The 26,424-nt window shown below is 50.7% G+C and overlaps 1 protein-coding gene across 1 annotated transcript in view; it reads left to right on the forward strand.

Annotated features, from left to right (window-relative positions):
• The first annotated feature begins 5,118 nt into the window (after positions 1-5,118).
• LOC134340651 (cytosolic 5'-nucleotidase 3-like) overlaps positions 5,119-26,424 on the forward strand; it is an 83,663-nt gene continuing 62,357 nt past the window's right edge. The window contains exon 1 of the mRNA XM_063038106.1: positions 5,119-5,228. Within this exon, the coding sequence (XP_062894176.1) occupies positions 5,226-5,228 (3 nt within the window). The 5' untranslated portion in view covers positions 5,119-5,225. The remainder of the gene's footprint in view (positions 5,229-26,424) is intronic.

Consider the following 26,424-nt stretch of genomic DNA (forward strand, 5'->3'; position numbering starts at 1 on the left):
GCGAAACCCTGGCTCCCATCTCTGATTGTTCACGCTGTAACCCCATAGGTCAAAGGGCAACCATGACCCTATCCACCCCCTGTGGACTGGCCATTCACCTGCAGTGGGGTGGGGTGTCAGCCCTGTGTCGACAACACCACTGCACCTCATCAGTCCCTTCCCTGTCAACTGGGGTCACTCCCTCGTCCACATGGCCGCCAGACAGCGCAGATGAAAGAACTGAAATGCCAGAGGGCCCCAGTGGAAGAATGGACCTCACCAAGATGGCAGCTGGAGTGGGGGGGTGACCATGCAAGAACCAACCTCAACAACATGGCTGCTAGAGAGTGACGGTGGGGAGTACTGACCTCACCAATATGGCTACTAGAGAGTGACAATGGAAGAACCAACCTCACCAACAAGGCGGTTGCAGTGTGACATTGGAAGAATTGACCTTATCAAAATGACTGCCAGAACGTGAACATGGAAGGGCTGCCCTCACCAACATGGCCGATAGGGACAATTGAAAGACTGCCCTCACCAACATGGCTAATAGTGACAATGGTAGAATCGACCTCACCACCATGGAAGAACTGACCTCACCAAGATGGCATACAGTGGTTAGTATTCTACTATGGATTTATGGAGTATGCTCACAGGAAAATGAATCTCAGGGCTTAGAGATGGTGACATATAAGTATTTTGATGATAAATTTACTTTAAACGTTGGAAGCTGGAGCCAGAAAGTTGCCACTAATGACGCCTCATGCCCAGATGGGGAGGATGGGAAGGAATGGGAGGGGAGGGGGAGAGGACAGGGACCAAGATAGGCTGAGGACAAAGCCTTATTGGAGAAAAAGAACAGATTTGGACATCCACATACATTTACAAATCTCCACGGCCAATGTCAGCCAGGTGCCCAGGGTCAGCCGGTGGACCAGTTGCATCAGAAACTCCACCTGTGGCATCATCAGCTCAGGAGCAGAGTCCCCAGCCTGTCGAGAGAATTAGTGGCGGGTTGCCGGACTGTTCTCCACTGCCCACCCAGATGCCATCTCAGGGCATCAACCCGAATTCCCCACAACCTCAGCTCATTCCACTTGCCATACTCCCAGGCACGACCTCGGTGAAGCCCGTTCCCACCATCACTCAGGAGGTGGGGTGGGTAGGGGAACATCAGCCAGGTAAGGGGGTGGTGGGGAACATCACAGGAGTGATGGGGATGAGGGAAATTTACACTAGTGACAGGGGTGAGGGGACTTTACACTAGTGATGGGGTGGGGGAATTTCACACTAGTGACGGGAGATGTGGGAACTTCATACTAGTGATGGGGGTGAGGTAACTTTACACTAGTGATGGGGATGGGGAGCATTACACTAGTGACGGGGGTGAGGGAACTTCACACTAATGATGGGGTGAGGGAACTTTACACTGGTGAAGGGGGTGTGATAACTTCACACTAGTGATGGGGTGTGGGAACTTTACACTAGTGAAAGGGGTGAGGGAAATTCACACTAATCAAGGGGGTGGGAGAACTTCACACTAGTGACGGGGTTGTGGGGACTTCCCATTAGTGACAGGTGTGAGAACTTCACACTAGTGAAGGGGGTGTGGGAACTTTACACTAGTGATGGGGTGAGGGAACTTTACACTAATCAAGGGGGTGTGAGAACTTCACACACGTGATGGGGGTGAGGGAACTTTACACTAGTGACGGGGGTGTGGGAACTTTACACTAGTGATGGGGTGAGGGAACTTCACACTAGTGATGGGGTTGTGGGAACTTTACACTAGTGATGGGGTGAGGGAACTTTACACTAGTGACGGGGTGTGAGAACTTCACACTAGGGATGGGGGTGAGGGAACTTTACACTAGTGATGGGGTGGGGGAAATTCACACTAATCAAGGGGTGGGAGAACTTCACACTAGTGACGGGGTTGTGGGAACTTTACACTAGTGATGGGGTGGGGGAAATTCACACTAGTGACAGGGGTGAGGGAACTTTGCACTAGTGATGAGGGTGAGGGAACTTCACACTAATCAAGGGGGTGGGAGAACTTCACTCTAGCAACGGGGTCTTGGGGGGTGAGGTGTGGGGGGACTCGGGGGTGTGAGGCAGGGGGTCTCGGAGGGTGAGGTGTGGGGTCTCGGGGTGATGAGGTGTGGGAGTCTCGGGGGGGTGAGGTGCGGCGTCTCTCGGGGGGGTGAGGCGTGGGGTCTTGGAGAGGTGAGTTGTATGGGGTCTCGAGGGTGAGGTGTGTGGGGTCTCGGGGGGGTGAGGTGTGGCATCTCTCGGAGGGGTGAGGTGTGGGGTGTCGTGGAAGTGAGTTGTATGGAGTCTCGGGGGGTGAGGTGTGGGGTCTCGGGGGGTGGGGTGTGGGGTCTTGGGGGGTTGAGTTGTGTGGGGTGTCGGAGGGGGTGAGGTGCGGCGTCTCTCGGGGGGGTGAGGTGTGGGGGTTCTCGGGGGGTGAGGTGCGGCGTCTCTCGGGGGGTGAGGTGTGGGGGTTCTCGGGGGGGTGAGGTGTGGCGGGTCTCGAGAGGGTGAGGTGCGGCGTCTCTCGGGGGGGTGAGGTGTGGTGGTCTCGCGGGGGTGAGGTGTGGGGTCTCGGGGGAGTGAGGTGTGGGGGTCTCGTGGGGTGAGGTGCGGCGTCTCTCGGGGGGGTGAGGTGTGGGGTCTTGGAGAGGTGAGTTGTATGGGGTCTCGAGGGTGAGGTGTGTGGGGTCTCGGTGGGGTGAGGTGTGGGGGGTCTCGGGGGGTGAGGTGTGGCATCTCTCGGAGGGGTGAGGTGTGGGGGGTCTCGGGGGGGTGAGGTGTGGGGGTTCTCGGGGGGTGAGGTGTGGCGGGTCTCGGGGGGGTGAGGTGTGGAGATTCTCGGGAGGGTGAGGTGCGGCGTCTCTCGGGGGGGTGAGGTGTGGAGATTCTCGGGAGGGTGAGGTGCGGCGTCTCTCGGGGGGGTGAGATTTGGCGGATCTCGGGGGCGTGAGGTGTGGTGGTTCTCGGGGGGTGAGGTGTGGCGTCTCTCGGGGGCGTGAGGTGTGGTGGTTCTCGGGGGGTGAGGTGTGGCGTCTCTCGGGGGGGTGAGGTGTGGTGGTTGTCGGGGGGTGAGGTGTGGGGGTTCTCGGGGGGGGTGAGGTGTGGGGGTTCTCGGGGGGGTGAGGTGTGGGGGTTCTCGGGAGGGTGTGAGGTGTGGCGGGTCTCGAGAGGGTGAGGTGCGGCGTCTCTCGGGGGGGGTGAGGTGTGGCGGGTCTCGGGGGGTGAGTTGTGGCGGGTCTCGGGAGGGTGAGGTGTGGGGGTTCTCGGGGGGGGTGAGGTGTGGCGGGTCTCGGGGGGAGGGTGAGGTGTGGCGGGTCTCGGGAGGGTGAGGTGTGGCAGGTCTCGGGGGGGTGAGGTGTGGCGGGTCTCGGTGGGGGTGAGGTGTGGGGGGTCTCGGGGGGGTGAGGTGTGGTGGTTCTCGGGGGGTGTGTGGCGTTTCTCGGGGGGGGTGAGGTGTGGTGGTTCTCGGGGGGTGAGGTGTGGCGTCTCTCGGGGGGGTGAGGTGTGGCGGGTCTCGGGGTGGTGAGGTGTGGCGGGTCTCGGGGGGGTGAGGTGTGGTGGTTCTCGGGGGGTGAGGTGTGGAGTCTCTCGGGGGGGGTGAGGTGTGGCGTCTCTCGGGGGGGTGAGGTGTGGTGGTTCTCGGGAGGTGAGGTGTGGCGGGTCTCGGGGGGTGAGGTGTGGTGGGTCTCGGGAGGGTGAGGTGTGGGGGTTCTCGGGGGGTGAGGTGTGGTGGGTCTCGGGAGGGTGAGGTGTGGGGGTTCTCGGGGGGGTGAGGTGTGGCGGGTCTCGGGGGGAGGGTGAGGTGTGGCGGGTCTCGGTGGGGGTGAGGTGTGGGGGGTCTCGGGAGGTGAGGTGTGAGGTCTGGTGGGGGGTGAGGTGTGGGGGTCTCGGGGATGTGAACTGTGGGGGTCCCAGGGATGTGAACTGTGGGTGCCTTTGGGAGAGGAGTTGAAGCGGTCTCGGGAGGGTGAGATGTCGGGAACTCGAGGAGGTGAGTGTGAGATCGTAGTGAGGAGAGTTGTGGGAGTCTCGCTGATGTGCGGGGTCGTGGGCTCGCTGAGGTGTGGATGGAGACTCGGGGAGGTGGGGTGTGGGGTCTCAGTGAGGTGAGGGGTGGGGGTGTCGGGGAGATTAGGTGTGAGATACCAGTGAGGAGAGTTGTGGGGGTCTCGCTGATGTGCGGGGTCGTGGGCTCGCTGAGGTGTGGGGTGGGGACTCGCGGAGGTGGGGTGGGGTGGGGTAAGTGTCACGAGAAGGTGAGGGGTGGGGACTCGGGGAGGTGGGGTGGGGTAGAGTAAGTGTCACGAGAAGGTGAGGGGTGGGGATTCGGGGAGGTGGAGTGTGGGGTCCCAGTGAGGTGAGGGGTGGGGGTGTAGGGGAGATTAGGTGTGAGATACCGGTGAGGTGAGTTGTGGGGGTCTCGCTGATGCGCGGGGTGGGGACTCGGGGAGGTGGGGTGGAGTGGGGTGGGGTAGGTGTCACGAGAAGGTGAGGGGTGGGGACTCGGGGAGGTGGGGTGTGGGGTCCCAGTGAGGTGAGGGGTGGTGGTGTAGGGGAGATTAGGTGTGAGATACCAGTGAGGAGAGTTGTGGGGGTCTCGCTGATGTGCGGGGTCGTGGGCTTGCTGAGGTGTGGGGTGGGGACTCGGGGAGGTGGGGTGGGGTGGGGTAAGTGTCACGAGAAGGTGAGGGGTGGGGACTCGGGGAGGTGGGGTGTGGGGTCCCAGTGAGGTGAGGGGTGGGGGTGTAGGGGAGATTAGGTGTGAGATACCGGTGAGGTGAGTTGTGGGGCTCTCGCTGATGTGCGGGGTCGTGGGCTCGCTGAGGTATGGGGTGGGGACTCGGGGAGGTGGGGTGGGGTGGAGTAAGTGTCACGAGAAGGTGAGGGGTGGAGACTCGGGGAGGTGGGGTGTGGGGTCCCAGTGAGGTGAGGGGTGGTGGTGTAGGGGAGATTAGGTGTGAGATACCGGTGAGGTGAGTTTTGGCGGTCTCGCTGATGCGCGGGGTGGGGACTCGGGGAGGTGGGGTGGGGTAGGTGTCACGAGAAGGTGAGGGGTGGGGCTCCGGGAGGTGAGGGGTGGGGAGGGATGGGGAGCGACACGGCTGTCCCTTTACCGCTCCACCCCCCTCCAGCGCCGCGACGCTCTCCCGGATCTGCAGCCCGCGGCCAGCGGCGGCACCGGCAGCGTTTCGGTGCGGGGCAGCGACAAAATGGTGAGTGCCAAAAGTTCGGGGGACGGTGACCGGGGCAGGGTCCGTTACCGAGGGTGGGGCGATGTGTGTGTGTGTCTGTCCCACCCCGACCCCCGGCCGCAGCTGTGCGTTCCCGTCTCCAGACACCCGACACCGGACACCGGCCCGGCGCGGACCGTCCATTGCGGAGCCTCTGAAGGTCAACAAGTCCGGTTACCGTCGCCGCAATTCCGATGCTCTTCAAAGACATCCCCCACCCACCAACCAAACCCCATGGGAGATCATCCCCGTACCGGGCTGGGGGTGGTGGTGGTGTGGGGAGCACTGCAGGAGGGAGCGCCCATCTGTAGCGAGGGAGAGCCGCACCGTGGGCAAGTTGGGAAGAGAGTAATCTTTATCTGCTTAAAACGGAGAGTGATTAAGTTCACGGCAAAGGTTACGGAGAGCAGGCAGGAGAATGGGGGTTGAGAGGGATAATAAATCAGCCGTGACTCGATGGGCTGAATGGCCTGATTCTGCTCGCCTGTTTTGGGGTTCCCGACCTCAGGAAGAGATGGTGGCCTCTGCCGCTCTCTGGGTCGAGCGGGCGAGGCTGCTGATCGCGCCCCCGTAGGCCGGGAAGGTCTGTCGGGCGTCTCAGGGCAATTGCTCCCGCTGCCGGCGGGTGGGGAAGAGGGGCTGGTGGGGCTGACACCGGAGACGGCTGTGGCGTTGGAATTAGGAGCAATTGCAGTCTGTAGAAGGAACTCGGAATCAGGTTTAAAATCGCTGGCGTACGTCGAAGTTGCTGCCTGACCTGCTGAGTTCCTCCAGCGTCGTGCTTGTGTGTGTGTGTCAGTCAGTGTGTGTTTTCTGTGTGTGTCTGTGTGTTTCTGTGTGTGCGTGTGTCTGTATGCCTGTGTGTGTGTCTATGTGTGCTTCTGTGTGTGTATCTGTCTGTGTGTGCATGTGTTTCTGTGTGTCTGTGTCTGTGCGTGGGTGTGTGTGTCTGTGTGTGCTTCAGTGTGTGTATCTGTGTCTGTGTGTGCATGTGTTCTCTGTGCGTGGGGGTGTGTGTGTGTGTCTGTGTCTGTGTGTGTCTGTGTCTGTGTGTGTTTCTCTGTGTGTCTGTGTGTTTCTGTGTGTGTGTGTGTCTGTATGCCTGTGTGTGTGTCTATGTGTGCTTCAGTGTGTGTATCTGTGTCTGTGTGTGCATGTGTTCTCTGTGCGTGGGTGTGTGTGTGTGTGTCTGTGTCTGTGTGTGTTTCTCTGTGTCTGTCTGTGTGTATCTGTGTGTGTTTCTGTGTGAGTGTGTTTCTTTGTGTGTGTTTCTGTGTGTGTGTGTGTGTGTGTGGTGTGTGTGTGTGTGTGTGTGTGTGGTGTGTGTGTGTGTGTGTGTGTGTCTGTGTGTGTTTCTTTGTGTGTGTTTCTGTGTGTGTGTGTGTGTGTGTGTGTGTGTTTCTGTGTGTGTGTGTGTGTGTGTGTTTCTGTGTGAGTGTGTTTCTTTGTGTGTGTGTGTGTGTGTGTGTGTGTGAGTGTGTTTCTTTGTGTGTGTGTGTGTGTGTGTGTGTGTGTGTGTTTCTTTGTGTGTGTTTCTGTGTGTATGTGTGTGTGTGTGTGTGTGTGTGTGTGTGTGTGTGTGTGTGTGTGTGTGTGTGTTTCTCTGTGTCTGTTTGTCTGTGTGTGTATGTGTGTGTGTCTGTGTGTGTGTGTGTGTGTTTCTGTGTGTGTGTTTCTGTGTGAGTGTGTTTCTTTGTGTGTGTTTGTGTGTGTGTGGTGTGTGTGTGTGTGTGTGTGTGTGTGTGTTTCTCTGTGTCTGTTTGTCTGTGTGTATCTGTGTGTGTTTCTGTGTGAGTGTGTTTCTTTGTGTGTGTGTGTGTGTGTGTGTGTGTGTGTGTGTGAGTGTGTGTTTTCTGTGTGTGTCTGTGTGTTTCTGTGTGTGTGTGTGTCTGTATGCCTGTGTGTGTGTCTATGTGTGCTTCAGTGTGTGTATCTGTGTCTGTGTGTGCATGTGTTCTCTGTGCGTGGGTGTGTGTGTGGTGTGTGTGTGTGTGTGTGTGTGTGTGTGTGTGTCTGTGTGTGTTTCTGTGTGTGTGTGTGTATGTGTGTGTGTATGTCTGTGTGTGTGTGTGTGTATGTGTGTGTGTATGTCTGTATGTCTGTGTGTGTGTCTATGTGTGCTTCAGTGTGTGTATCTGTGTCTGTGTGTGCATGTGTTCTCTGTGCGTGGGTGTGTGTGTGGTGTGTGTGTGTGTGTGTGTGTGTGTGTGTGTGTGTGTCTGTGTGTGTTTCTGTGTGTGTGTTTCTTTGTGTGTGTTTCTGTGTGTGTGTGTGTGTGTTTCTGTGTGAGTGTGTTTCTTTGTGTGTGTGTGTGTGTGTGTGTGTGTTTCTGTGTGAGTGTGTTTCTTTGTGTGTGTGTGTGTGTGTGTGTTTCTGTGTGTGTGTGTTTCTTTGTGTGTGTTTCTGTGTGTGTGTGTGTGTGTGTGTGTGTGTGTGTGTGTGTGTGTGTGTGTGTGTGTGTGTGTGTGTGTGTGTGTGTGTTTCTCTGTGTCTGTGTGTGTGTGTGTGTGTGTTTCTGTGTGTGTGTTTCTTTGTGTGTGTTTCTGTGTGTGTGTGTGTGTGTGTGTGTTGTGTTTAATTTTGATGTTTTGCTGCAGCAGTGGATTGCATCGCCTAATATTTTATAAATGTAATAAATGTATTTTAAAAATAAACTAAATAAGTACAGTAGTGCAAAAATGAGAGCAAGAAAATCGTGTGTCACAAACAGCAGGAAATCCGCAGACGCTGGAAATCCGAAGCGAAAGCCGCACGAGGTGCTGGAGGAACTCAGCAGGTCAGGCAGCATCTGCGGAAAGGCGGGAAGAGTCGGCGTTTGGAGGCGAGGCCCTTCGTCCAGACTCACAAAGGGTCTGGGCCGGAAACGCCTGCTGTGCTCCCTTTCCCTCCGACGCTGCCTGGCCTGCTGAGCTCCTCCAGCACTTTGTGAGCGAACGAGGGCTCGTTGTCCGATCAGAAATCTGCTGGAGGAGAGGAGGAAGCTGCCCCTAAAATGCGTAAATATAAATAAATACCAAAAAAAGGAGAAAAACTGTAATAATAATAGATTTAAAAAGTAAATAGTGAGAACTTGAGTTGTGGTGTTCCGAGAAGTGAATTGGATCTGTGACCTATCGAGTAAAGTTATTCCCTCTCGTCCCAGAGCTTTTAATAGCTGCCTGTCACCTGCCAAGCAGGAATTAGTGACAGATAAAGCTCTCTGCCTATGTATCTCTGGTTATTATTAGGACATGCACAGACACACACACACACACCAGTCCTCGTCGAAGGATTAGCTGTAGAAAGGGTGAGCAGTTTCAAGATCCTGGGTGCCAAGAGCCCTGAGGATCTCTCCTGGCCCTAACGTGCCAATGCAATCACACAGCAGGCACGACAGTGGGTAGATTTCACCAGGAGTTTGAGGAGAAGTGGTATGGCAGCGAACCCAACTCGCTAATTTCTGCAGATGGACCGTGGAGAGCATTCGGACTGTCCGGTATGGAGGGGCCACTGCACAGGGTCAGGAAAGACCACAGGAAGTTGTAAACTCAGCTCCATCATGGGCACCAGACTCCCCAGCATCGAGGACATCTTCAACAGCAGTGCCTCAAGAAGGTGGTGTCTGTCATTAAGGACCCCCGTCACCCAGGATATGCCCTCTTCTCATTGTTACCATCAGGGAGGAGGTACAGGAGCCTGAAGACACACACTCAGCGATTCAGGAACAGCTTCTTCCCCTCTGCCATCAGGGAGGAGGTACAGGAGCCTGAAGACACACACTCAACGATTCAGGAACAGCTCCTTCCTCTCTGCCATCAGGGAGGAGGTACAGGAGCCTGAAGACACACACTCAACAATTCAGGAACAGCTCCTTCCCCTCTGCCGTCCGATTTCTGAATGGACATTGAACCCATGAACACCACCTCACTGGGACATGATCCTCTCGTATCCCCTTTTGCCTATCACCTGTCCAGCTCTCGGCTCTATCCCTCCCCCTCCTGTCTTCTCCTATCATTTTGCATCTCCCCCTCCCCCTCCAGCTTTCAAATCCCTTACTCACTCTTCCTTCAGTTAGTCCTGACGAAGGGTCTCGGCCTGAAACGTCGACTGCGCCTCTTCCTATAGATGCTGCTTGGCCTGCTGCATTCACCAGCAACTTTAATGTATGTTGCTTGAAGTTCCAGCATCTGCAGAATTCCTGTTGTTGTTGGCTGCATCACTGCCTGGTATGGGAACTGTACTTCCCTCAATTGCAGGACTCTGCAGAGAGTGGTGCGGACAGCCCAGCACATCTGTAGTTCTGTAGTTGTGAACTTCCCACAATTCAGGACATTTACAGAGACAGATGTGTAAAAAGGGCCCGAAGGATCACTGGGGACCTGAGTCACCCCAACCATAAACTGTTCCAGCTGCTACCATCCGGGAAACGGTACCGCAGCATAAAAGCCAGGACCAACAGGCTCTGGGACAGCTTCTTCCACCAGGCCATCAGACTGATTAATTAATGCTGATACAACTGTATTTCTATGTTATATTGACTGTCCTGTTGTACATACTATTTATTATAAATTACTATAAATTGCACATTTAGACGGAGACATAACGTAAAGATTTTTACTCCTCGTGTATGTGAAGGATGTAGGAAATAAAGTCAATTCAATTCAATTTTTGAACTACTTATTTAAAGTGTGTTGGAGTGGAGATACGTCTCTACCAAAGGAGGTGTGAGGTGCCCCTTCCCTCCACTAGCCTGCAGGTCACCCTCGGGCAAGGTGTAGCACCTGCTTAGTCCCCCTGATCAGGGTCGGGTGAAACCGTGGGACCAGGTGGTGGACGGTCGTACGAGCAGCCGGTGCAGATCACAAGTCCTGGTGATGCGACCACTGACGCCAGGCAGACAATCTCTGAAGAGTATTGATAATGGCTGGGGGGTCACCCATCTTGTAAAGTCACTGCCCAGAAGAATGTGATGGCAAACCACTTCTGTTAGAAAAATTTGCCAAGAACAATCATGGCCGCGGAAAGACCGTGATCACCCTCACGGCACATAATGATGATGTCATATATCACGGCACATAATGATGCTGTCACGTAACACAGCATGATGATTTGGTTTTAAATTTTTTTGATGTATATATACTTACCGTAATTTACGGTTTAAAAAAAAATTATTGTGTGATGCATTGTACTGCTGCTGCATAACAAAAAATTCCATGGTGTACTGTGTGCCAGTAGATAAATGGGGGGTCTTGGCGCTAGGGGAATTCTCGGCAGTCTTTACAGTAGGTTGCACGGTTGGCACCACATTGCGGGCCGAAGGGCCTGTAATGTGCTGTTGGTTTTCCATGTTTCTGTGACTGTGATTGTGTAACAACTCTCTGTGCAATCAAGAGTTGACCTTATGATATAATTAGCCATTGTGCTCTGACTGACGCCAACATCCTGCCTTGGCCGATGTGTGTGTATGTGTGTGGGGCAGGGGGAAGGTCAGGCTGGGGAAACTCAATGGAGCCATTTACAGATCTGGGAGGGAAGGAGTTAATGTTATTTACTCAGAGACACATGGCAGAATTGGGACTTTACGGTCCAACGAGTCGCAGCTCTCAGCTACCCACCTATTTAACCCCGGCCGAATCACAGGACAATCTACAGCAGCGACTTGACCACAGCGTCACTTTATGGATATAGAAACAATCCACGTATATGAGGTATATTGTGCATTGATATTTATTGTGGTTTTTTAAAAACTAATATTGTGCTTTTTTTGGGGCTGCTTCGGACCTGGAGTAGCAATTATTTCACTCTCCCTTATGCTTGCGTGCCGGCAGAGGCATTAAACGACCTGGAGCCGAAACCTTGTCACCGGTGCGCCTCTTGACAGCGGGAGGAGCCGCAGACGGGGCGCGGGGGAAAGGATGCAAGCTCTTCACAGACGGAGCGCAGGATCCGATCTCCGGAGTCCGGGGTGCCCCGCGCTGTGATAGCCTTGCACGAGCCGCTAGCAGGGGGCGGGGTAGAGCTGCGTCTCTGAGTAAGGCCACTCGTTCCCTCCGCTAGCCTTGGGCAAGGAGTAGCAACCCCTCCACCCCCCGATCAGGGTCATGTGAAGCCATGGGGGCAGGTGGTGGATGGTCGTATGAGCAGCCGGTGCAGATCACAAGTCCTGGTGATGCGACCACTGACGCCAGGCAGAGAATCTCTGCAGAGTATTGATAATGGCTGGGGGTCACCTGTCTTGTAAAGTCACTGCCCAGAAGAACGCGATGACAAACCACTTCTGTAGATAATTTTGCCAAGAACAATCATGGCCGCGGAAAGACCCTGATCACCCACGGTGCATAATGATGATGCCATACGACACGGCACATAATAATGATGTCATACGACATGGAACATAATGGTCGAAAGAACGCTGGGGAGGTGGGCTCCACTGTAGAGTTGAGGACAGAGATCGAGATCTGGTTGCTTGCAGCCGGGAGCCTGGTGCGTGTTGCGTTAAAGTCTCAGCCCCTAGTGTCTGGGGCAGCAATGAAGGTCCTCCATCTCTGGCGATGTTCAGGACTTCCTTCATCAGGTCAGTAGTCTCTTCACGGTCAGTCATGCAAGTCCCGTCTCACTCGGGCATAGAAACTGTTCTCGTAACAGTTTTGTCTGACTGGTCAGGGTCGTTCTTCCTGAGCTGAGCAAACACGCCCCCCACCCCCCACCCCTCGTCTCCCCTCCACCCAAACCTGGAGGACCAGCGGACCACACCTAATCTGGCCTCTACCCTTTGACCCGTTCGGCATGGGTGACCCCCACCAAGAGCCAACATGGCTCCCCAGGTCCCTGAGGCACGCAAGCCTCCAAACCCCGACAAGGTTAGGCGGAGAGTGGTGAGTGCGTGGGACGGGCTGCCGGCGTCGGTGATGGAGGGGGGTGGGGTGGATACGATAGGGTCTTTGAAGAGTCTCCTGGACAGGTACATGGAGCTCAGAAAAATAGAGGGCTATGGGTAACTCTAGGTAATTTCTAAAGTAAGGGCATGTTCGGCACAGCATTCTGGGCTGAAGGGCCTGTATTGTGCTGTAGACCTTGTATGTTTCAATGTTGTGGTCCTCTTGGAGGAAAGGGAGGGATAGTTGTGGAATTCATTACCTGGGAGTCCCATTCCCATTCCCATTCTGACAAGTCTGTCTCCACTGGCACAAAGAGGCAAAATTCGTGTTCAATGAGCAACACCTCATATTCCATCTGGGTGGCCTCCAATCTTACGGCATGAACATCGATTTCTCTAAATTCCAAGTAATACCTCTCCTCCCTCCCCCCACCCCCCGCTTCTCTCTTTCTTGATTCCCAAATTCCGGTTCCCCTCTCACACATTCAGCAGATTGACCAGAATATGAAAGCAAGGCTGTAATGCTGGGGCCTTACGAGGCACTGGTCAGCCCGCACTTGGAGAAATGTGAGCTGTTCTTTTTTTTTATTAAGTGCAATTGTGAACAGTAGCCAGATCAGAAATGCCGATCAAGTCAGCTAGCTCCCAGGGAGGACTCTGATAAAGCCAGTCAGGTGGTTCACTGCTGCTCAGCGATAGAACACAAAACAGGCACAAGGGTGGCTAGCCCCTGTACCCCAGAAACACACCTGAGCGATGTGGCGGAGGTACGTGCTATGCATGACCTGATCTGAAAGCGTCATGTTGACTCATAACAGATTGTGTTCACGGTGGAACAGCTTAGTCAGGGATGGGGTGATCAGCACTGATGGACAAATTATACCTCCACCGCCCAAACTTCTGGGCCCCTTATCCAAGAAATGATGTACTGGCATTGCAGGGGATCCAGAGGAGGTTCTTGAAAATGATCCTGGGAACGAAAGGGTTAACATATGAGGAACACTTGATGGCTCTGGGCTGGTACTCGCTGGAGCTTAGAAGTATGAGGGAGGGGGCCTCATGCAAACTCTTGATAGAGTGGATGTGGAGAGGATGTTTCCTATAGTGGGGGAGTCTAGGACCAGAGGACACTGATAGAGAGGATGTGGAGAGGATGTTTCCTATAGTGGGGGAGTCTAGGACCAGAGAACACAGATAGAGTGGATGTGGAGAGGATGTTTCCTATAGTGGGGGGAGTCTAGGACCAGGGGACACAGATAGAGTGGATGTGGAGAGGATGTTTCCTATAGTGGGGGAGTCTAGGACCAGGGGACACAGATAGAGTGGATGTGGAGAGGATGTTTCCTATAGTGGGGGGAGTCTATGACCAGGGGACACAGATAGAATGGATGTGGAGAGAATAGAAACCATAGAAAAACTACAGCACAGAAACAGGCCCTTTGGCCCTTCTTGGCTGTGCCGAACCATTTTCTGCCTAGTCCCACTGACCTGCACACGGACCATATCCCTCCATACACCTCCCATCCATGTATCTGTCCAATTTATTCTTAAATGTTAAAAAAGAACCCGCATTTACCACCTCGTCTGGCAGCTCATTCCACACTCCCACCACTCTCTGTGTGAAGAAGCCCCCCCAATGTTCCCTTTAAACTTTTCTCCCCTCACCCTTAACCCATGTCCTCTGGTTTTTTCTCCCCTTGCCTCAGTGGAAAAAGCCTGCTTGCATTCACTCTATCTATACCCATCATAATTTTATATACCTCTATCAAATCTCCCCTCATTCTTCTACGCTCCAGGGAATAATTCAACCCTTCTCTGTAACTGAGTTTCTCAAGTCCCGGCAACATCCTTGTAAACCTTCTCTGCACTCTTTCAACCTTATTAATATCCTTCCTGTAATTTGGTGACCAAAACTGAACACAATACTCCAGATTCGGCCTCACCAATGCCTTATACAACCTCATCATAACATTCCAGCTCTTATACTCAATACTTTAATTAATAAAGGCCAATGTACCAAAAGCTCTCTTTATGCCCCTATCTACCTGTGACTCCACTTTTAGGGAATTTTGTATCTGTATTCCCAGATCCCTCTGTTCTACTGCACTCCTCAGTGCCTTACCATTTACCCTGTATGTTCTACCTTGGTTTGTCCTTCCAAAGTGCAATACCTCACACTTGTCTGTATTAAACTCCATCTGCCATTTTTCCAGCTGGTCCAAGTCCCTCTGCAGGCTCTGAAAACCTTCCTCACTGTCTACTACACCTCCAATCTTTGTATCATCAGCAAACTTGCTGATCCAATTTACCACATTATCATCCAGATCATTGATATAGATGACAAATAACAATGGACCCAGCACTGATCCCTGTGGCACACCACTAGTCACAGGCCTCCAGTCTGAGAAGCAATCCTCTACTACCACTCTTTGGCTTCTTCCATTGAGCCAATGTCTAATCCAATTTATCACCTCTTCATGTATACCTAGTGACTGAATTTTCCTAACTAACCTCCCATGCGGGACCTTGTCAAAGGCCTTACTGAAGTCCATGTAGACAATATCCACTGCCTTCCCTTCATCCACTTTCCTGGTAACCTCCTCGAAAAACTCCAATAGATTGGTCAAACATGACCTAGCACGCACAAAGCCATGTTGACTCTCCCTATTAAGTCCCTGACTATCCAAATGCTTATAGATTCTGTCTCTTAGTACTCCCTCCAATAACTTACCCATTACCGATGTCAAATTTACTGGCCTATAATTTCCCGGATTACTTTTTGATCCTGTTTTAAACAACGGATCAACAAAAGCCATTCTCCAATCCTCCAGCACCTCACCTGTAAACACCAACATTTTAAATATATCTGCCAGGGCCCCTGCAGTTTCAACACTAGTCTCCTTCAAGGTCTGAGGGAACACCCTGCCAGGTCCTGGGGATTTATCCACTTTAATTTGCTTCAAGATAGCAAGCACCTCCTCCTTTTCAATCTGCACAGTTTCCATGATCTCACTACTTGTTTCCCTGAATTCCATAGACTTCATGCCAGCTTCTTTAGTAAATACAGATGCAAAAAACCCATTTAAGATCCCCCCCATTTCTTTTGGTTCCGCACATAGCCGACCACTCTGATCTTCAAGAGGACCAATTTTATCCCTTACAATCCTTTTACTCTTAATATACTTGTAAAAACTCTTTGGATTATCCTTCACTTTGACTGCCAAGGCAACCTCATGTCTTCTTTTAGCCCTCCTGATTTCCTTCTTAAGTATTTTCTTGCACTTCTTATACTCCTCAAGCACCTTATTTGCCCCCTGTTTCCTATACATGTCATACAACTCTCTCTTCTTCTTTATCAGAGTTGCGATATCCCTTGAGAAGCAAGGTTCCTTATTCCTATTCACTTTGCCTTTAATCCTGACAGGAACATACAAACTCTGCACTCTCAAAATTCCTCCTTTGAAGGCTTCCCACTTACTGATCACATCCTTGCCAGAGAACAACCTATCCCAATCCACGCTTTTTAGATCCTTTCTCATTTCTTCAAATTTGGCCTTCTTCCAGTTCAGAACCTCAAACCTAGGACCAGATCTATCCTTGTCCACGATTAAATTGAAACTAATGGTGTTATGATCACTGGAACCAAAGTGCTCCCCTACACAGACTTCTGTCACTTGTCCTAACTCGTTTCCTAACAGGAGATCCAATATTGCATCCCATCTAGTTGGTCCCTCTATATATTGATTTAGAAAACTTTCCTGAACACATTTTACAAACTCTAACCCATCTAGACCCCTAACAGTATGGGAGTCCCAATCAATATGTGGAAAATTAAAATCCCCTACCACCACAACTTTATGTTTCCTGCTATCTCTCTGCAGATTTGCTCCTCCAATTCTCGCTGACTATTGGGTGGTCTGTAATACAATCCCACTAATGTGTCCATACCTTTCCTGTTTCTCAGCTCCACCCATAGGGACTCAGTAGACAAGCCCTCTAATCTGTCCTGCCTGAGCACTGCTGTAATATTTTCCCTAACAAGCAATGCTACTCCCCCACCTTTCATTCCTCTGCCTCGATCACATCTGAAACATCGGAACCCTGGAATATTAAGCTGCCAGTCCTGCCCCTCCTGTAGCCAAGTTTCACTAATTGCTATAATGTCATTATTCCACGTGTCAATACACGCCCTCAACTCATCCGCCTTCCCCGCAATACTCCTAGCATTGAAATATATACACCTCAGAAGATCTTTACCACCACTCACAACCTTTCTATTAGCGGATTTGCTTGAACTTTTAACATCATTTATTTTCACCCCAGCCACACTGTCAGCTCTGGCACTCTGGTTCCCATCCCCCTGAAAATCTAGTTAAAAGCCTCCCCAATAGCACTAACAAACCTCCCTGAAAAGACTTTGGTCCCCTTGTTTTAGATGTTTCCTATAGTGGGGGAGTCCAGGACCAGAGGACACAAATAGAGTAGATGTGGAGAGGATGTTTCCTATAGTGGGGGGAGTCTAGGTCCAGAGGACACAGATAGAGTGGATGTGGAGAGGATGTTTCCTATAGTGGGGGAGTCCAGGACCGGAGGACACAGATAGAGTAGATATGGAGAGGATGTTTCCTATAGTGGGGGAGTCTAGGACCAGAGGACACAGATAGAGTGGATGTGGAGAGGGTGTTTCCTATAGTGGGGGAGTTTAGGACCAGAGGGCACAGATAGAGTGGATGTGGAGAGGATGTTTCCTATAGTGGGGGAGACTAGGACCAGAGGACACAGATAGAGTGGATGTGGAGAGGATGTTTCCTATAGTGGGGGAGTCTAGGACCAGAGGACACAGATAGAGTGGATGTGGAGAGGGTGTTTCCTATAGTGGGGCAGTCTAGGACCAGAGCGCACAGCTTCAGAATAGAGGGATGTCCATTTAGAACAGAGATGAGGAGGAATTTCTTTAGCCAGAGGGTGGTGAATCTGTGGAATTCAGTGTCACAGACGGCTGTGGAGGCCAAATTATTGGGTATAGTTAAAGTCGAGGTTGATAGGTTCTGGATTAGTCAGGGTGTCAAAGATTATGGCAGGAGATTGAAGTTAAAAAGGATAGTAAATCAGCCATGATGGTATGGTGGAGCATGCACGATGGGCCAAATGGCCTAATTCTACTTCTACGTCATTTGGGGTATGGTCGTTTCTCCTCACCTGACCATCACCCCTCCCCCCCCCGCCCCCCCCCGGTTCCCCTCCTGTTTTTCGTTCTCCCATGGTCCAATCTCCTCTCTGATCAGATCCCATCTACTTCAACTCTTTACATCTTACACCGATCAGCTCCCAGCTTCTTACTTTACCCCTCACCTGTCAGCTTGTCCTCCTCCTTCCTTCCCCCACCCATCCAACTTCCCCCTCACCTGGTCTCACCTGTCATCTGTCAGCTTGTCCTTCTCCTCCCTTCCCCCACCCACCCAACTTCCCCCTCACCTGTAATCTGCCAGCTTGTCCTTCTCCTCCCTTCCCCCACCCACCCAACTTCCCCCTCACCTGGTCTCACCTGTCACCTGTCAGCTTGTACACCACCCCTCCCCCACACACCCACCTTCCCCCTCACCTGGTCTCACCTGTCACCTGTCAGCTTGTCCTCCCCCCTCCCCCACCCACCCAACTTCCCCCTCACCTGGTCTCACCTGTCACCTGTCAGCTTGTCCTCCTCCTCCCTTCCCCCACCCACCCACCTTCCCCCTCACCTGGTCTCACCGGTCACCTGGCAGCTTGTCCTCCTCCTCCCTTCCCCCACCCACCCACCTTCCCCCTCACCTGGTCTCACCTGTCACCTGTCAGCTTGTCATCCTCCTCCTTTCCTTACCCACCCACCTTCCCCCTCACCTGGTCTCACCGGTCACCTGGCAGCTTGTCCTCCTCCTCCCTTCCCTACCCACCCACCTTCCCCCTCACCTGGTCTCACCTGTCACCTGTCAGCTTGTCATCCTCCCCCTCCCCCCACACCCACCTTACTTTCCAGTCTTGAGGCAGGTCTGAAATGTCGACTGTTTATTCATTTCCGTAGATGCTGCCTGACTTGCCAAGCTCCTCCATGTTTGTGTGAGCGCGTGTGTGTGTGTGTGTGTGTGTGTGTGTGTGTGTGTGTGTGTGTGTGTGTGTTGTTCAAGGATTCCTGCATCTGCAGAATCTCTTGCGTTTATACCCAGGGGTCTGATGATTTCAGTTTGCTCGATAGAAGACGATTGTGTACATGGTTGCATCGCTGATTTGCAGAATTGTGTTCGTGTCCTTTTGGAACCTCCAAATCCGAATCGATCAGTAGATTGGGAGACGGCTTCGCCGAGCATCTACGCTCTGTCCTCCACAAAAAGCGAGATTTCCCGGTGGCCAACCATTCCCATTCCACTTCCCATTCCCATTCCAACATGTCAGTCCATGGCCTCCTCTACTGTCGCGATGAGGCCACACTCAGGTTGGAGGAGCAACACCTTATATTCCGTCTGGGTAGCCTCCAACCTGATGGCATGAACATTGACTTCTCAAACTTCCGGTAACGGCCCACCCACCTCTTCACCATTCTCCATTCCCATTTCCCTCTCTCACCTGATCTCCTCACCTGCCCATCACCTCCCTCTGGTGCTCCTCCCCCTTACCTTCCTTCCATGGCCTCTCCAATCAGATTCCCCCTTCTCCAGCCCTTTATCTCTTTCACCAATCAAATTCCCAGCTCTTTACTTCACCCCTCCCCCCTCTTCGTTCCACCTATCACCTACCACCTTGGACTTAGTCTTCCCCTCCCCACTCCCCACCTTCCTACTCTGGCTTCCCCAGTCCTGAAGATGAGTCTCGACCGGAAATGTCGACTGTTTACTCTTTTCCACAGATACTGCCTGGCCTGCTGAGATCCTCCAGCGTTTTAGATTAGATTAGATTAGATTCAGCTTTATTGTCATTGTGCTGAGTACAGATACAAAGCCAATGAAATACAGTTAGCATCTGACCAGAAATGCAAAGAATAGTGTCATTTACAAAATAACTGTGAATAAGAAGTAAGTGCTACAACACACAAATATAAAAGCACTGAGACAGTACAATATGGGTGCAATACTGCTTAGCGCTGTGATGAGAGGTTCAGCAGGGTCACAGCCTCAGGGAAGAAGCTCTTCCTGAGCCTGCTGGTGCGGGAGCGGAGGCTCCTGTAGCACCTACCGGATGGGAGGAGAGTAAAAAGTCCATGGTTAGGGTGAGATGCATCCTTGATAATGCTTTTCACCCTGCCCAGGCAGCGTTTATGGTAGATGTTCTCAATGGTGGGCAAATGGGTGCCGATAATCCGCTGGGCAGTTCTCACCACACGCTGGAGTGCTTTGCGGTCCGATACGGGACGATTTCCATACCACGCTGAGATGCAGTTGGTGAGTATGCTCTCAATGGTACAGTGGTAAAAGTCCGTCAGTATCCTGGGACAGAGGTGAGCTTCCTTGACGCTCCGCAGGAAATAAAGGCGCTGTTGCCCCTTTTTGATCAGGATGGAGGAGTTCAGAGACCAGGTGAGATCCTGGGAAATGTGGGCACCAGGGCATTTGAAGCTTGATAGTTTTGTGTGTGTTGCTCTCTCAGTGTGACCCGTATCAGTATCTTTAAGACGGAACAGTACAGCGCGTGACAGGTCCTTCAGTACATGATGCGCCGATATTTTAACCTTCTCTAAGATCAGACTAACCCTTCCCTCTCACATCACCCTTCAAATAACAGGCAGTATAGTTAAACGAGAGTCAGTAGATGTTGTTTACTTGGATTTTCAGAAGGCCTTTGACAAGGTGCTGCACCTGAGGCTACTTGAACAAGATAAGAGCCCGTGGTATTACAGGGGAGTTACTAGCATGGATGGGCTGACAGGCAGGAGGTAGCGAGTGGGAATAAAGGGGGCCCTCTCTGGTTGGCTGCCGGGGACTGGCGGTGTTGGGACCAAACCTTTTCATGTTTCCTGTCATTGGCTTGGATGACAGGATCGATGGCCTTGTGGCCAAGCCTTGCGGACAATGGAGGGACAGGTAGTGCTATGGAGGCCCGGAGTCTGCAGAAGGAGTTAGATGGATTGGGAGAATGGGCAGAGAAGTGGCAGATGGGATATGGTGTCAGGAAGTTTGTGGTCTTGCAGACACTTCCAGGTGGCCTAATTCTGCTCCGATATCTCATAGTCTTGTATTTCTTTTATCTATATGCCAGTCTAAGAGTCAATCTTCTATTGTAGTATAATTCTATTGTACTTCTTTATTTTCCTGTAAATATCTGCAAGAAAATGAATGTGAAGGTACTGTATCAAGTCAAGTCAAGTTTATTAACTATATACATGTCAAAGGAGACAACGTTTCTCTGGACCAGGGCATAAAGCACATAACACACACTAACTTAAGAAAATAAGGATGAAAATAAGATGGATCACACATAAACAACAAACTAAAGTCCATAAACTAAATATTGTAAGGTACAGAACAGATTAATCAGTGATACTTTTGAACGGGGAACAGACAGGAGATTCTGTGAGCCTGACAGAGATACCCGCATGGTGTGTTGCCTCCCAGGTGCCAGGGTACGGGATGTCTCGGATGGGGCCCAGAATATTCTGAAGGGAGAGGGCGAGCAGCCAGTTGTCTTGGTACATGTTGGTACCAATGACATAGATAGGAAAAGGGAGGAGATCCTGAAGAAAGAATTCCAGGAGTTAGGAAGGAAGCTGAGAAGCAGGACCTCCAGGGTAGTAATCTCGGGATTGCTACCTGTGCCACGTGCTAGCGAGGGCAAGAGTAGTCGGATCAGGCAGATGAATGCATGGCTGAGAGACTGGTGTAGGGGGCAGGGCTTCAGATTCTTAGATCATTGGGATCTTTTCTGAGGGAAGTACGACCTGTTCAAAAAGGACGGGTTACACCTGAACCCGAAGGGGACCAATATCCTGGCGGGAAAGTTTAATAGAGCTGTTAGGGAGGGTTTAAACTAATTTGGCAGGGGGATGGGAACTGGAATGATAGAGTGAAGGAGGGGGAAAACAAATAAATCTAAGATAGTGAACAGTAAAAATGTCAGGAAGTACAGGCAGGTGATGGGGCAAATTTGCAGCCATTGGGATGAGTCGCAGTGCAATCAAAACGAAATGTACCAAATACTGGTCTTAAGGTGTTGTACTTAAATGCACACAGCATAAGGAATAAGGTGGATGATCTTGTCGTACAGCTACAGATTGGCAGGTATGATATTGTGGCCATCACTGAGACGTGGCTAAAGGATGCACGTCTCTGGGAGCTGAACTTCCAAGGATACTCAGTGTATCAGAAGGATAGGAAGGTAGGCAGAGGGGGAGGCGTGTCTTTATTGGTAAGAAATGATATTAAATCATTAAAAAGAGGTGACATAGGATCGGAAGGTGCAGAATCTTTATGGATTGAGCTAAGAAATCGCAGGGGTAAAAGGACCCTGATGGCAGTTATTTATAGGCCTCCTAACAGCTGCAGGGATGTGGACTACAAATTACAACTGGAAATAGAAAAGGCTTGTCAGAAGGGCAGTGTTCTGATAATTGTGGGGGATTTTAACATGCGAGTGGATTGGGAAAATCTGGTCGGCACTGGATATCAAGAGAGAGAATTTGTAGAATGTCTGCGAGATGGCTTTTTAGAACAGCTTGTTGTTGAGCCCACTAGGGGATCGGCTGTACTGGATTGGGTATTGTGTAATGAACCGGAGGTGATTGGAGAGATTGAGGTGAAGGAACCCATAGGAGGCAATGATCATATCACTGTGAAATTAGAAAACGAGAAGCCGAAATCTGATGTGTCAGTATTTCAGTGGAGTAAAGGAAATTACACTGGCATGAGAGAGGAACTGGCCAAAGTTGACTGGAAAGGGACACTAGCAGGAAGGACGGTAGAGCAGCAGTGGCTGGAGTTTATGTGAGAAGTGAGGAAGGTCTAAGACAGATATATTCAAAAAAAAAAGAAATTTTCGAATGGGAAAAGGATGAACCGTGGCGGACAAGAGAAGTCAAAGCCAAAGTTAAAGCAAAGGAGAGGGCAAACGAGGAAGCAAAAATTAGTGGGAAGACAGAGGATTGGGAAGTTTTTAAAACCTTACAAAAGGAAACTAAGAAGGTCATTAAGAGGGAAAAGATGAACTATGAAAGGATGCTAGCAAATAATATCAAAGAGGATATTAAAAGCTTTTTCAAGTATATAAAGAGTAAAAGACAGGTGAGAGTAGATATAGGACCGATAGAAAATGATGCTGGAGAAATTGTAATGGGAGATAAGGAGATGGTAGAGGAATTGAACGAGTATTTTGCATCAGTCTTCACTGAGGAAGACATCAGCAGTATACCGGACACTCAAGGGTGGCAGGGAAGAGAAGTGTGCGCAGTCACAATTACGACAGAGAAAGTACTCAGGAAGCTGAATAGGCTAAAGGTCGATAAATCTCCTGGACCAGATGGAATGCACCCTCCTGTTCTGAAGGAAGTAGCTGTGGAGATTGCGGAGGCATTAGCGATGACCTTTCAAAAGTCAATAGATTCTGGCATGGTTCCGGAGGACTGGAAGATTGCAAATGTTATTCTGCTATTTAAAAAGGGGGCAAGGAAGCAAAAAGGAAATTATAGACCAGTTAGCTTGACATCGGTGGTTGGGAAGTTGTTAGAGTCGATTGTCAAGGATGAAGTTACAGAGTACCTGGAGGCATATGACAAGATAGTCAGAACTCAGCATGGTTTCCTTAAAGGAAAATCCTGTCTGACAAACCTATTGCAATTTTTTGAGGAAATTACAAGCAGGCTAGACAAGGGAGATGCAGTGGATGTTGTATATTTGGATTTTCAGAAGGCCTTTGACAAGGTGCCACACATGAGGCTACTTAACAAGATAAGAGCCCATGGAATTACGGGAAAGTTACATACGTGGATAGAGCGTTGGCTGATTGGCAGGAAACAGAGAGTGGGAATAAAGGGATCCTATTCTGGTTGGCTGCCGGTTACCAGTGGTGTTCCACAGGGGTCAGTGTCGGGGCCGCTTCTTTTTACATTGTACATCAACGATTTAGATTATGGAATAGATGGCTTTGTGGCTAAGTTTGCTGATGATACAAAGATAGGTGGAGGGGCCGGTAGTGCTGAGGAAACAGAGGGTCTGCAGAGAGACTTGGATAGATTGGGAGAATGGGCAAAGAAGTGGCAAATGAAATACAATGTTGGAAAGTGTATGGTTATGCACTTTGGCAGAAGAAATAAACGGGCAGACTATTATTTAAATGGGGAGAGAATTCAAAGTTCTGAGATGCAATGGGACTTGGGAGTCCTCGTGCAGGATACCCTTAAGGTTAACCTCCAGGCCGAGTCGGTGGTGAAGAAGGCGAATGCAATGTTGGCAATCATTTCTAGAGGAATAGAGTATAGGAGCAGGGATGTGATGTTGAGGCTCTATAAGGTGCTGGTGAGACCTCACTTGGAGTACTGTGGGCAGTTTTGGGCTCCTTATTTAAGAAAGGGTGTGCTGATGTTGGAGAGGGTTCAGAGAAGATTCAATAGAATGATTTCCGGGAATGAGAGGAATGAGGGGGGACCTCATAGAAACATTTTGAATGTTGAAAGACATGGACAGAGTGGATGTGGCAAAGTTGTTTCCCGTGGTGGGGGGGGGAGGGGTCCAGTACGAGAGGGCATGACTTAAGGATTGAAGCGCACCCATTCAGAACAGAGATGCGAAGAAATTTTTTTAGCCAGAGGGTGGTGAATCTGTGGAATTTGTTGCCACAGGCAGCAGTGGAGGCCAAATCATTGGGTGTATTTAAGGCAGAGATTGATAGGTATCTGAATAGCCAGGGCATCAAAGGTTATGGTGAGAAGGCGGGGGAGTGGGACTAAATGGGAGAATGGATCAGCTCATGATAAAATGGTGGAGCAGACTCAATGGGCCGAATGGCCGACTTCTGCTCCTTTGTCTTATGGTCTTATGGGATGTGGCTGAAAGTTCAGAAGCCTGATAGCCTGAGGGAAGAAGCTGTTTCCCATCCTGACTGTTCCTGTCTTTATGCATCTGAGTCTCCTGCCTGATGGTAGAAAGTCAAAGATGATGCTGGATGGATGGGTGGGATCCTTGAGAATACTAAGGGCCCTGTGTACGCAGCGCTCCTGATAAATGTCCCAGATGGATGGTAGGGAGACCCCGATGATCCTCTCGGCCGTTCTCACAGTCCTTTGTTGGGACTTCCGGCCCGATGCTCGGCTGCTCCCAGACCAGACGGAGATGCAACTTGTCAGGACACTCTCAATGGTGCAGTTGTAAAATTAAGTTTAAGATGTGGGGGGAATGGAGGCGGGGGAGGGAGTCTCGCTTGCATCAATTTCCTTAAGAAGTGGAGATGTTACTGTGCCTTCTTGTTCGGGGAGGGGATGATTATAATATATCCACATGGACTCTAAAACTTATGTTCTCGAAATTATTTATTTATTTCTCTCTCTCTCTCTCTCTCTCTCTCTCTCTCTCTCTCTCTCTCTCTCTCCCTCCCTCCCTCCCTCCCTCCTGGAGCTGGTCAAGCCTGAGGTAGTTGCATGGCCAAGCACGTTCATTTCTCAATTGCTAGGAACTTTCAGACTATTCTGGTAGTGTTTAGTATTGTGGCTTTCTAAAGATTCACATAGATATTGCTGTGTTGGCCTGATTGCTTAATTCTACTGCGTAGTGATTTTGGGGTGATACCAGTTGTAGATATTATTATTAGGGCAATGTCTACCCTGTTCATGTTCCATAGTCTTTCAATTTCCTCTTTTGATTCAGCATATTTCTAGTGTTTTTCACTTACTGGTTTCTGTAATTTATGTGTGTTTGGAATGGCTGTACCTGTTAAATAAGTTGTTCTTGCTTGTTTATCCTGTATTATTATATCCGGATGGTTATTATGCATCATCCGATCTGTAATAACAGATTAGTCATAATATAATTTATGGGACTCTGACTTCAAAACTAGATCAGGCTTGTACTTATAGTAATGTGTGGTTCCTCTTGGGCTGGCTGGTGGTGTAGTGGCATCAGCACTGGACTCTGAGGTAGATGGTCCTGAGTTCAAACCCAGCCGGGTCCTAACCTGGGCAGCAGCAGAATCTGTGCAGAAGAAAGGCCTGGCAATTTCTGTATCTTGCGACGAAAACCCCATGGACCCTATGGTCCATGAGGTTACGAAGAGTCACTGAACAAGACATAATATCTTTTGTGAGTTTGCATTTTAAAGCAAGTTTTTGGTGAGCAATGTTTGCCACTTGATTGTAAGTAATCAGATTGAGTTAAACCGCTACAGGATCCTGTTGGATTGTTTCTGGTTTCTCATGGCATTTTCTGGATTTCTCATCTTGAGTTTGTTGGTCTTTTATTAGGTATTTTTGAAAATTTCTTGTGTTAACCACCTTGCTCCTGTATTGCCAGAAGGAACTCTCCTGTTTCTGGGCAGAGGTCTCCAACTCTGAGCCAGGCGTTCGGTGCTTCACTGTCAACACCTAGTCTGCTCCGATCATGGGAGTGTTATTATTGTATTAATTGGTTTTTTTTGCAGTTTGTCTTCTTTTGTACGATGATTGTTTGTCTTTGTGTATCGTTTTTCATTGTTTCTTTGTACTTCATTGTTCTGTTGTGAATGCCTGCAAGGAAATGCATCTCAGGGTTGTATGTGGTGCCATGCACTCAATAGCCAATTTATTAGGTACACTCCCACCATCCAGGACATGCTCTCTTCTCGCTGCTGCCTGTGGGAAGGAGGTGCAGGAGCCTCAGGTCCCGCAACACCAGGTTCAGGAACAGTTATTACCCCTCAACCATGAGGAAGGAGGTACAGGAACCTCAGGACCCACACCACCAGATCCAGGAACAGTTATTACCCCTCAACCATCCGGAAGAAGATACAGGAGCCTCAGGACCCACACGACCAGGTTCAGGAACAGTTATTACCCCTCAGCCATCAGTAAGGAGGTACAGGAGTCTCAGGACCCACACCACCAGGTTCAGGAACTGTTATTACCCATCAACAATCAGGAAGGAGGTACAGGAGTCTCAGGACCCACACCACTATGTTCAGGAACAGTTATTACCCCTCAACCATCAGGAAGGAGGCACAGGAGCCTCAGGACTCACACCACCAGTTTCAGGAACAATTATTACCCCTCAACCATCAGTAAGGAGCTACAGGAGCCTCAGGTCCCACACCACCAGGTTCAGGAACAGTTATTACCCTTCAACCCTTAGGCTCTTTAACCAGATGAGATAACATCGCTCAACTTCACTCACCCCATCACTG

The sequence above is a fragment of the Mobula hypostoma genome, chromosome X1, assembly GCF_963921235.1.
Source record: "Mobula hypostoma chromosome X1, sMobHyp1.1, whole genome shotgun sequence".
Lineage (NCBI taxonomy): Eukaryota > Metazoa > Chordata > Chondrichthyes > Myliobatiformes > Myliobatidae > Mobula > Mobula hypostoma.